Source organism: Onthophagus taurus, chromosome 7 (genome assembly GCF_036711975.1).
Source record: "Onthophagus taurus isolate NC chromosome 7, IU_Otau_3.0, whole genome shotgun sequence".
Lineage (NCBI taxonomy): Eukaryota > Metazoa > Arthropoda > Insecta > Coleoptera > Scarabaeidae > Onthophagus > Onthophagus taurus.
In genome coordinates, this window is record NC_091972.1 from 32,560,722 (window position 1) to 32,574,114 (window position 13,393).

Genomic DNA, 13,393 nt, shown 5'->3' on the forward strand with positions numbered 1-13,393 from the left:
CACACATCGAAACCCCAATTAGACTCACTGGTCGACATTTCGTAAACAAAATACCAACGGAATTAGGAAAAAGAACAACGGTTAGAAGATGTGTAGTATGTTCCAAAAATGGTAAAAGAAAGGACACCACCTTCCAGTGCGTCGAGTGTAATGCGCCCTTGTGTGTTATAGACTGTTTCCAAATATATCACACCAAAAGAAATTTAAAACAAGCATAATTTAAAGTTTGATAAATTGTTAAGAATTAAGATTTACTTTGAATAAAAATGTTAGAAATTCATAAAAATTTTATTTGTTCAATATAAAAAACGAAATAACTACGAAAACCGTATAACTACGTTCATAAATAGACCTTCAGTACGAAGAACGTATGTATACGAAATACCTAAAATCGTTCGTATTCAGAGCAAAATGATCTTGAAAATACTCCGTAACGAAAGGGTTAAAAATGTACTTAGATGCTTATTTACGTATAAATAAAGGTAAAACAAAGTGAGTTTAAATTAAGATATTTGTTTTGTTTTTAATATTTTTTGATGTTTTAGTTTTTGTTTATTAAAATATTATTTCCAATAATTTGATACTTCCGATACTTTCGATACTTTGAATAGTATCGATACTCGATACCTTATTTGAGGTATCGCCCAGCCCTAGTGACTACCTTAAATTGAGAGCCAAAAACAAAGCTCAAAACCGTAGAAATTGCTACACACATAGTAGCATGTCTGTTTAATGAAGGATTTATGTCTCTGCTAAAAATAATGGCAATTATGGGTGTAACAAACGGCAGAGAGGCTATACATTTCGTTCAGGTGCGAAACGACCAATGTATTTCGAGAGCGGAGAAAGCCACTACCAACGCTTCAAAACAAGAAAGAGCTAAAAGAAGGGCAACCAGATTATCCAAAAACGATGCATATGAAGAACCATGATGCATATTGTATGGAGCAGGCATAGCGAATTAGCGTAAGCATACTTTTTCTATGAAAAATCTGTTACTTAAACTTTAAATGTGTTTATCTTGAAACCATTTTTCTTTCAACTGGTGGGAAGCATAACTTAAATTTGATTCAACCTTTGATTATATATAATATGGATTGAGCTAACTGAATATATCTACTAACAAAAATGTGGCTCAAGGTGAATAAACGCTGATGGAAAGCGATAATGTGAAAGTGTAACAAAGATAGACATAAAACGGTACTAAACAGACGGGCGCATGCGCACAAAAGTGTCAAACCTCTTCCATTTGACGTTTATCGTTTTGTTGTGTTACAGCCAGTCACACCGTTATGTTTAAAAATGTATTGTTTCGTGTGTGTATATTAATTTAAAATCCAAGCCGAAATTATGGTACTTATATTTTTCTTCATTTATTTCCTAATTTAAACCAAAACAACAATTTACCGCCTATATGGGAACTGCGTAGCCTTTGTGCGTAGCAAAGTCTAACGGACTATAGTCATTAATTTTGTTTTAAATTTACCGCCAAAATTAACGCACGCCCATTATACGTCAGTACGCTTCTGTGTCTATCTCGGTTCGATCACCTTGCGCAAGCTATCTCTCTCGTTGGCTCAATCCATATTATATATAATCAAAGGATTCAACCTATCGTGGTACAATGTTAAACATTGTTCTACACATCAGCCATTCTCGTTGGAAGCAGAAGTTTGACAATCCATTAACAATTTCATATTTGTTAACTCGATTTTCAACGAAACAAAATGGGTTTTAAGAAATAGTTTCTTTGCATACACGTCATTTTGATTTTTGTTTAAGTACGATTATAAATCTGCTTCCGACGATAAAGGCAGGCCTGTAGATTGATAAAAAATGAATATTTGATTTCAGATTACTAGTAGTTGAGTTCTACTTCCATCATCAGCCACCCACCTTTTTTCGAGAGAGTCAACTTTGGCCATCAAAAAAAAAACATGAACAGAATATAATGAAATAAGATACACATATATTTTTGTATAGTATAAGATGCCAATAATGACATATAAAAACATTGAAATTATTTAGTTCGAAAAAAAAAATCGTAGAAAAAGGTTAAAATCTCGAGCGTCACATAGCAATTTTATTGTGTCCAAAAACAAGAAAAGTTCTAGGCCTAAAAGGTTTTAAAAAATTTATACTCAATTCAGCAAGGTAATGAAAAAGAAAACGTCACCGTTTTAATACTTTTCAATGTCGATCGTAAATGTGTACCTATCTTTAGTAGTGTTTCCTTATGTAAGACCGCAAAAGGCATTAGTCGATAGCATGCCTAGTGGCTGAGTATTAGGGAGGTCCGAGAAGGGACGGATGAGATCAGATGTTTTCTATGAATATGTAAGTAATGACTAATCAATGGTTATTAAAGGAAAAGGTCTCTAGACCCGTTATCTTTTTTGTCGACGGACATAAATCGCACCTCACCATGTCGACAAGCCAATAGTGTGATGAAAACCAAGTTATTTTGTATGCTTTACCATCTAACAATACCCACATTCTCCAACCTGCCGACGTCAGTGTTTTCAGGCCCATGAAATCTGACTGAAAAAAAATGTGCGCCTGTGGAAAAGTAGGCCTGAGAGTATAAATTCATGTGTGACAAAAATAAACTTTTGCTTAATTTTTTATGAAATAGTTGTCGATTGAACAAATTTTGAAACAAACGCTACAAATGGGTTTTAGTAATCCCGCTGTGGACTATACAAAGTGTAAAACAGCAAACACTATAAGAAAAATTAAAGAAACACAAACAACCGGTTCGCGGAGATCCAATGAACATATTTCACAGAGACATAAGATCTGCAAAAAAAGTTATAAATAATATAAAAAGTCAGTTGGAATCTTACGGTATAAATGCAAAAGTAATCATCAATGAATTAGATTCGCGAGAACCGCTGGTATCTCCAAGAAAATCGCTTGATACTTCAACAAAAAATTAAGAAAATACTATCCCTAAAAGTTCCGTCCGGCCAATAATGGAAGGAATAAATATCAATATCGATAACAATAAAACTCACGATCAGTCAATGGAAAAGAATAAATTTGATGATGTTACTAAATTAACCCTGTCAAGTCGTTACACAAATTCCGTTACAATGGCCATGGAAAATGAGTGCATTCCTGTCATGTATCAGATCGATTCTTTAACTTTGATGTTGTAACTTCTACTATGAACTACACAAATCAAGAAAATATGGTTGTACCTCTGGTATCCACTTCATCACTTCTAGAGGACGTAATTATTAATGATAGGTTTGTCCCAACAGGCGACAAAACAGTTCTAGAACTGTACTGCGCATGCGCATTAAATAAAAACTGTCCCAACTGGTACGGAACAGTTCGAAATACCGTATTTTCTCGAATCTTATCCGCACTCGAATCTAATCCGCACCTCGATTTTAAAAATGCAATGATGGTAAAAAAAGTTGGTTTTCCAATGTAATCCACATCCGATTGTAATCCGCATTTGATTTTACAGCATACAAAATTTGTAAAAAGTGTGCGGATTAGATTCGAGAAAATACGGTAGTTCGGAAATATGTCCCAACTTACAACGGAACGATGTCGAAACCGTTCGTGAACGGTATTTTCAGTACCTACTCGGTAGTAAGTACTAATAGTTCAGTCCCAGTACTGTCATGCGCTGTCAACTTGTCAGCATTTATTTGACGTGACAATAAACGCTGATACAGATTAATTTGGCGAAGTTTCGATTTGTTGTGTTCGAAAATGAGCGATATCGGGGATTTTAGTGATTTTAGTAGCGGAGAAGAATCAAGTGATAGCGAATTGGAAACAATTCCGGAACCAAAAATAAAAAATATGAATTTTCTAGGTAAAGATTTTATTCAGAAATTGGCGGTGTTGTTCATTCATCCTCGAATTTGTTCCTTCTCTTACTTTTTCAGATACTTTTTTCCACAATTCTTTTATATTTTTGATTTCCTCCGTCCCTACCTTTCTTTTCATTGTGTAATAATGATCAAGTAGAATTTTTGTTTCATTTACTGACCTTTTTTACGTTGTTCCGTCCATAATAATTTCTTTACAAAATTTTATTCGCTAAATTTAATGAGCAGAAAACGTCAACAATAAAACAAATATTTAGGTTAGCTCAGTTAGGTAAATAAAGTAGGCGTTATCTACAATACCGACCGACCCGATCACTAAATGTATTCGTACCCGTCCCAACACACAGCAGTTCTAGCACTATACTTTTACCGCGCATGTGCACTAGAAAATTTTATATGGTTCTGGAACTATAACCGAACGATTCAATTTGTCATGTTCGAACAAACCTGATAATAGAACTGGATTTGAAAAAAATAAGCAGATATCGTCTGAAATCTTGCAACCATCTGAACCCTTGCAAAATGAACAAAAGTCACTAGCCCTTAGTCAGGCGTTTGACAATCACTTAATTTATCTTGGCCAGATCGAGAATTCAAGCAGACAGAAAATAGAAAAGACGCACAAAACCAACAAAAAACAATATAACTTCAAAGAAAAAGAGAGAAGAGAATTAAACCCTGAAAAAGTGATCATATCAGATAAGGAGACTCCTGAACTGCCAGAAGACAATATCCTAATTTTTACTAATCACCTTGATCGATTAAAAACTGACACGGATCAAGATTTCATCAAGTTACAAATTCCGGATTGGATTCTAGATCCATTCTCGTTTAATGCTGTGAATAACCTTGATAACTCTTTGCAGACGGAGTTTCTAGATTTGAAGTATGACTGTGAGGAAAAATTGAACCACTTCTCATCACGTTCTCCAGCTCTTCACAAAACAAAGAAATAAGTTGGACATATGCCTCAAAGGAGCCTTGCGCCTGAACTTGACGAACATAAAGCTGGATTATTGAAATTAAAATTAGGCATACAATGAAAATGACAAAGCGGCGATAAGTGTTAGTCAACCTCAAAGGGGAGATGGGCTATAAAAGGTTGGGAACCACTGCACTATAGATTAGAAGATACTTCAAAAACTTTTATAACACTAGTAAAACCTCTTAAAAAGTTAAAGGCTGTCGAGTTACCATTACTGGATTCTGTAAGAGGAATTTTGCAGGATAAAGGAAAGGCCATGGATGCTCTACTAAGGAAACATTTTGGGGAATCAGGTGTGTGGAAAATATTTCAGAGAGTAAAAGAAATGAAGCAAAATGTTCGAAATGTTACGCAATTTTAAAATGTGCGGACGGAAGCACATCAGCTTTAGCAAGCTATTTAACAACAAAACACAAAATCTATATTAAACAAAATATTGATGATAATGAACCTTCTGAAAAAAGAAATAAGAGTGCGGTTGAATCTTCTAGCATGGTGAATTACTATACTCTATAAGATATAACAAATCACAATCTATTTGGTATTATTTGAAGAGTAATCATGCCAAGTTAGAACTTTGTTGAATGAATATTGCGTGAGATACAACATCGTGAAATTTTCCAGAAAAAAAAGCTTAAAATCAAAATAACTCGAAAACGAAAAATGCTAGGTACTAGTAACTTTTATCAAAGTCAACATATTTTTTTGCATATAATTAAAAGGTGCAATAAAAACTATAGCATTCCTTTTAAAATAACGAAGTTAAGGTCTAGTTCCGGTGGACCGGAAGTAGCCACCATCTTGAAACTACTTTAGATCGAAAAATCGGTATGAACCTCCCATACAAACTAAATTTCAGAAACGTAGATGCAATGGAACAGAAAAAACACGGGTGTTGCTGAGTTTTTGGCGGACACTGTATATAATTTTTTTTTTTATATAATTTTTGGCTTCTAGAAGAAATACAAAAAAAATTTTGCTTTCAAAACGCTAAAAGTTACAATTTTTTTTTCAAAATGCAATATATCCAAGGGTCTTTTTGGGAATTCTCAATGATAAAGCATATTTCATGAGTAATTATTTGTGTCTAAAAAGACTAATGCAATAACATATAAAAAATAAAATAGCATCATTACATTTAGGATAACATCATCACAAACTATTCTGGTTTTCTCAAAAAACAGTTTGTGTGACTTGTTGCGTTTTGTAACAAAGCTACTCAACTATACATTTTAATTCTCTGTGCTCTGCTACTAAGCTCCTATACCTGGTAACTGATACCAGGTCAGTAAAAATTCGCTGAGAACTTGGCAAACTGGGTACTAACAGGGTACCCGGTGCATATCTACTCACAACATTTATTAATAAACAATGAAACAACAATATTCATTTTAAATAATATTACGAAAATCAATATCTTTTTTCAGATAAACTTTTTAGAAACTATAAAGACAGATGGTTAAATTTTTACTGTTAATAATAAAAGTATACATACAGCAGCTCCAGCATCAAAATAACTACGTTTCACCAATTGTAAGTTTAGGTATCGTAAACAATTTCTCATGATCAGATTAAAAATCTGAATATTCAAAGGTTCATAGTGACGTACATCTTGACAAAGGCGTAAGGTGATTCTTATAGCTTCCCCTTTATTACCTATAAAAAATGAAAACAAAACATCAATAAGAGATTAATATGATTAACATATTTAAAAAAATTTAATCAGATCATTAATGATAATAAAAAGAAGTTACTTACTTTGCACGAACACCTCAAATGGGTCCATACTTAACCTTCTAGATGAATACAAAATGGTGCCATCAAATATATGAGCAGGAAGGTGATCCTTTAACCCGGTACGAGCCATACCTTTGCGTGCTCTAATATTATCAACTTCAGGCGCAAAATCAACTCTGTATTGGTACAAGGTCCACTCCGGTACTTTCTCCAATTTAAAAAAATTGGAAGCTAACTGAATCTTACTACCATCAGTGGCTTGTTTCACTTGAATGGTTGTGGGTTTTGTCGTCATGATATCCACAGCTTTGATTTCTCTCCTTCCACGAATACCGCCTCGTTTTGTTGCCATCCCAGTGCCAACATCTCCACCTCCACCAACCTGCATAGCAACCTGTTGTTCACCCGGACGTATTTCGTCAACTCTTCGGGCGGCTCTTCCGGCAGATTGAACCGATGCCGCATCTGCATGACCTTGCTGTCCAAATCCTTGTTGTGGTTGTTGTTGTGGCCTTGGTGCCCAAGCTCCAGCCGGACGTGGGCCCCAGGTTGGGGCATTCGCTGGTTGCTGCTGCTGTTGTTGTTGAGACCCTCCCGGTGTCGGACCCCAAGCACCACCTCCCTGAGGGGGGCCCGGACGTGGACCTCCCCTTCCTCGACTAGGTCCCCATTGTCTCGGTGCATCACCGTCACCTTGGGGACGCTGCTGACCACGACCACCACGGCCGCGTGCACGTTGTGGCTGCTGCCCAGACATTTTTCAAAAGCAACTGTAAAGTAACAATGACAGATACTTTAATTGAGAATCAAAATAATTGCAAGTGGGTTTGTTTAGGTATTGTAACCTAAAAAGTAACGGTTTAGCGCGATTTTTGTTTTCGCCAACTGTGAAACGCGAAACGTTACTAGATTATTCCAATAATGCCAACTATGTAATATGTAAATTTATTTAAAAAAATTATTCGTTTTTGAAATTATTAAATTATTTCGATTAAATAATAACAATTAAACGAAACAATAATTGATGGAATATGTTTTAACAAAAGTATTAAAAGAAATTTTAATTTTTTTTTAGTATACAAAAATAATGTATAACTAAGCGTTTTCTACAAGAGGTTAAGTTACAACCACAAACCGCTGAGATAAGCTTTTAATTAGATAAACAACAGCATTTTGAAAAATAAGATTAAAAAAAAATAGAATAGGGAGAAAAGAAAATATACTTAGTGATACAATTTTTGAAAATTTTAGGAAAAGTTTATCACCTATTGATAGATATTAGCAATGATGATGAAGCTTTGTTTAAATATCAAAAATGCACTTTTCGTTAACTTTATTTGATTTACAGGATGATTCAATAAGTTTAAGAAGAGGCTATATATCTATAAAAGCTTTTCTGCAGATTTACAATGGGTACAATCAAAAAAGTATACAAGCCCTTGAAGTAAACTTAATGAAAAGTTTGCAACTAAAAATAGGAATGTTTCAATGTTAATTAACAACAGTTCGGGCCACTTCCAAACTTTATAAGTTAAAGAATATTAAATTTAAGTATTTGGCTTTCAATCTATTCTATTTACTCTTACTAGTTAATGCGATGAAATACTTATACAGACTGTCCCGAAACTCAACGTCAAGTCCATACCTGTTCTGGTAAATATAAAAAAAATTCCATGTCTCTTAGATAAGTGGTAATAGACATATTTTTGAAAATGTTAAAAATTGTCCCCGTACATCATATCTTTAGGTACTACGGTCAGAAATGCTCGCATTTAATAGTGATTTTTTTAATAATGTATTCCTTGTGAACCATGCTACTATAGAAATCACAAATCAAACAACAAAAGTCATTAGTTTTGCAAAAAAAAATATTAGTTTGATCGAGTTTAGGTTAAAAGAATTTTTGTCTATTAAGTTTGACACACGATTTCAAAAAAAGGAGTAGTACAACACCCTTGGCAAGTTATTTTAAAAGATGGCCTGTTTAGCCAAGTTTCCAAAATGGTACAACACTTGCCATTTTTGTTTTCATAAAAAATATTATTTAAAAAATTCACACTTTCGTATGCTATTTGTATTTACTCTTTAATTCCTCTTAACTTTGTTAGAAGATGTGCCAGTCAGTATCTACGAAGTATAAAATGTAGTTTCAACAAGATAGTTACCCTTATGTCTTGCAAAAGGACTGTTTCAAATAAGGTTAACCTAAAGACAAAATTAAACAAACAAAAGCATTATTATAGTATTATTTTCTTAAAACCAAAGCAAATGTTCAAATTGTTTGCCGTCGGCACTAATACAAGCTCAGCATAGTCGCAGAAAATATCTTTTTACTAGTTGTGCAAATCTCTTTGCATTTATTTCTTTTGCTGCTGTATAAATATTGTGGCACAGTTTGGCAAGATTTTCAATCGGTTTTTAATACACTGTTTCTTTTATGCAATCCTACTAAAAAAATCAAGGGTATTTATGCCCAGAGAATGAGGAGGCCACGTAATCGAACCAAGAAGTTCAATCCATCTTTCTGGCTATTCTGTATGCAATACCGTACAGGACAAACATAATTCGCTGGGCAACCATCTTGTTGAAACCACATTTCTCTGTAGATATTGAGTGGCACATCTTCTAACAAACTTGTTAAATTATTTTGGAGGAAATACAAATAACATACGAAAGTATGAATTTGTTAAATAACGCGTTTTTTGCAGAAATACAACCAATAATATTTTTTAGGAAAAGAAAAATGGCAAGTGTTATAGCATTTTGGAATCTTGACTAAACAGGCCATCTTTTAAAATAACTTGCCAAGGGTGTTGTACTACTCCTTTGTTGAGAAATCGCGTGTCAAACTAAATAGACATAAATTCTTTCAACCTTAACTCAATCAAACTAATACTTTTTTTGCAAAACTAACGACTTTTGTTGTTTGATTTGTGACTGCTATAGTAGCATGGTTCATAAGGAAACGATTTTTAACATTTTCAAAAATATGTTTATTACCCCTTAACTAAGAGACATAGAATTTTTTTCTTATTTCACCAGAACAGGTATGAGTTGGCCTCTCACCCGGTGCCCGCTTGACGTTGAGTGTTGGGACACCCTACATAAAGCATAGAACATTGATTTAAAGGAAGAACAAAAATGTTTGGGAGGAAGATAGCAAATATACTACTATCTTACCCGCACATGCCATCGGCAAGGAAGCAGAAGTGACAGAATACAGTGTAGCATTTATTACGAATAACAAAATCAAAACCAGTATTTTAGACACTAAGAGTAAAAACACAGTTTTTTAATTTAACAAGAATTAATGTACATTCGAACAACCTACGGAATAGCCAGGATATCACCATATGGTACTACAAATAACCGAATAGACCACCTATTAAATAATAGATATAAAATTTGCTACGACTATTTTGGATGTAAAGACCAGAACATGCAGAATTAGTAAGCGACCAATACAAGCTGAGAATAGGTAACCTAAATAACACATAAACTCGAAATGAGAAAGGTGGACAAAAGAAGATACCGGAAACAACCTCAAACAGAAATAGCACCATTGATTAAGAACGGATTTTAATTAAAACAGCTACGATCATTAGTGCCGAGTAATGGAAGTGGGAAAAAAAGAAAACAAAATGGTTCAACAAAAAATGCAAGGACAACATGGCGTAAAGCAGCCGAGCACGCGAAAGACAATAAATCTATAAAGAAGCAGGCAAGGACGTAAAGATAATATCTACTAACTGTGGACATAGAATTTAAGAACAACAATACAAGAACTATGCGAAAACGAAGCGTCACATAGTGATATCAAAGAAATTAAAAATATTTGGAAGGAATATTGCAAAGAATTGCTGAATATCGAAACAGTGGTAAATGAGGAAGGGTGGGTACTCAGAAAATCAAGTGTGCATGACCTCCCGGAAAGACCTCCCTTTCCTTTATTAATTTATTATTAATATTAATTAATTAAAAGTTTTATTTACTACAAACAATTCTCCTGGGAGACGTAGAGATTGACCAACCACTAATTTTGCACGAGAACAATCAAGGTCTTCCTTGTAAGCAAATCTGAACCCAAGAAGAATGACTGTGTGAACCCTTAGCAATAATAAAAGTCTTAAGTGTACTGTGGAATCTTTCTAAAATTCCATTGCTTTGGGGATGAAATGCGGAGGGAGGAAAATGGCTTATTAATATCGGCAATGGTTAATATAAAGGGAAAATTTCTTCTTAGATTCAATGTTACTATCAACATCTTTTTACCAGAAGTAAGAAGATCAATTTGCAGCACAAAGTTATGGTTCTGTATCCTTTTGCCGATTAAGAAAAACTCGGTGGGGTAAAACAGAAATATCTGAAACCGTGTCAATTAAAAAATTTAATCATTTTTGTTTATCAAAAATGAAAAGACGAGAACAAATCTGATGAATAGATTTGCGTTTGTCATTTTCCATTGAAACAGTTATTCGTTTTTTTTTTGGATTAGAAGTAGACGGTGATTTGGATATTTGCTTACTGAAATTATAAAACTTACACCATGGTGATATGAATACGTTCGTGATATGAATACAGCGTGGAAGATTAAGAATATTGTCTATCATGATTATGATTATGACAATTACATGTGAACAAGATTGTAACTAAATAACTACATTAAAACACGAGGCATTAATAGTATGAAGGTATGTTCAATGGAATGAAACAAGGCTAAAGATACCTATCTCATATACAAGAAAAACTGTCCTATCAAAATTACCGAGGAATAACACTGCTATGTTCTTCTAAATACTAAATCAACGACTACATCCATATACAGAAAAGTTTATAGGAGAATATCAATCCTATTCCGATTTAGGAGAAGAAAGTCCGCAATCTATCAGATTTTGACAGTCAAACAAATTCTATGGAACAGAATATACTCAAAAGTATAAAGCACAAGAGTTATTTAGACACCACATGCAAGCAAGATATTATTGTACATAACCAATGAAACACTAAAAACATTTTTACTTCAAAAAACGTGGACATTAAAGAATAAGGACCGAATGACGATGGATGTTTTTGAGATGTGGAAGCCGAGAACAAACGTTTCAATATTGAATGAAGTAAAGATAAAAGACAAGTTGATCAGCTATATGGAACACCTATATGATGATTATGAAGTTGTCAATCCATTCGAACGCAGCTCGCGGTATGTTGAAAAGGTCATCCAATCTGCCAGGGTATGCTAACATTTTGCAGTTGTCCCTACCACACATACATATGGGATCGGGGGCTTTGTGGCATTTATGAAGTGATTCTGTGCATAAACCGTGTCTTGTTTGAATCCTATTAACGAGTTTTCAGGTTATTTCAGGGTTATTCAGTTGAGAACTCATTTCGAAGGTGATGACCTGGGTTCATGTCAGTCTCTAGCTTCGTTCTACAGTCTTAACTGTCCTTAATGCAGAGTGTCTAGGTTTGAGCCTGGTGGATGAAGTCGCTTGGAAGTAGTTCTGGCCAAATCGTCCCGTCTTTTCAGCTTGGGCGGTGAAATATAACTGAAAGAAGAAAGCCTACTGGCAGTATATGGGAGTAGTTTTTATACAGCCAGTAATTGATCGCATGGTGGAGTTTATCATTATTATTATTATTGCCGTCGGGCTGAGGGGAGCGGCCCCTCTCGTTACCGCGACCTATAAGATCTATTGTAACTTTAGCCCTCCAAAAGTTTAGGGCAAATGTAGGTGCTTCATGAACCTTAGTATTGTCCTGAGGTCTTGAACCTTTATCTGCTGTCGGCGTGTTGGCTATTCAGCCAAACGGGTCAGCAGTATTCGGCTGCACTGCAGACAAGTGCTAGGGGCGAGAACCGCAGAGTTGAGATCACTGATAAGATGAGTAAACAGGCTGAAAGAACTGACGGGATGTATCAGGCTGTACAGATGGCGCAAGATCGGGAGGAATAAAGAAGAACGGTAAACACCTAATAGCACCAAAACGCAAAACTCCACTATCTGGTACATGTCAAAAATGTGACAAAAAATTTGATTAAAGCCGAGTTAGCCAGATCATAAAATAGAAATATTGATACGTTGCGTTGGCGAAAATAGAAATATTATGTCGCTTTTATTACATTATGTCGCATCCTGATTATGTGGTAAATGAGATCCTTACTTACCATGTTTTGATGTTATCAAAACTGTCAGAAAAAAAAAATCCTTTACTTAAAATTAAAATGAAAATATTTTATTTCAACAAAAAAGCTAGAATGCAACATACAGGAAAAAAGTCACGATGGCAACAATGAACTTTATAAAAGATGAACTGTTTAAAACTGTTTACAAATATTCCAACGATTTTGTAGTTGAACTTTCACATGTAGATATTAAAAAGAGATAGCGTTTTCAATTAGTTATCTAGGTTTGTTATATCCTTCAAAACACAATTTCAGAACTAAAGAAAAAAGATTTGACGTTTCTTTTAGATTTTGTACCTCCAATTTATTTACAAACAAAAAAATAATAAAATGACTTTAGTCCAAACAAAAACACCAGACAATCAATGAAGTCAATATCTTCGAAATTGATGTCATCTTTAACTCCAATCTTATCTACATTAAAGTCCAAATAAAACTTATATTGTATTTAACATTGTTTACATAGTTAGGTATTTTCACAAACAATTTTTTAGCATAACTATTCCAAGCAACAAACTATTTTTAAAACAAACTCGAACTTAACATTTTAAACAAACGTTTAATTACGACAATAATAAAACCAAACTGCACAACGAAACGAAAGTTAACGAAAAAGTGCACAGTTCTTATCGA

General features: G+C 34.1%; 1 protein-coding gene across 2 annotated transcripts in view; it reads right to left on the minus strand.

The window, feature by feature from the left end:
- LOC111414921 (piwi-like protein Siwi) overlaps nt 1-13,393 on the minus strand; it is a 30,882-nt gene that overhangs the window by 15,407 nt on the left and 2,082 nt on the right. The window contains exons 2-3 of one of the 2 annotated variants that reach the window (XM_023046389.2): nt 6,595-7,343; nt 6,332-6,492 (exon numbers count right to left, since the gene is read on the minus strand). In XM_023046389.2, the coding sequence (XP_022902157.1) occupies nt 6,332-6,492; nt 6,595-7,330 (897 nt within the window). In that variant the 5' untranslated portion in view covers nt 7,331-7,343. Of the gene's footprint in view, nt 1-6,331; nt 6,493-6,594; nt 7,435-13,393 lie in introns of those variants that run through there. The other variant, XM_023046388.2, reaches the window with a different exon arrangement.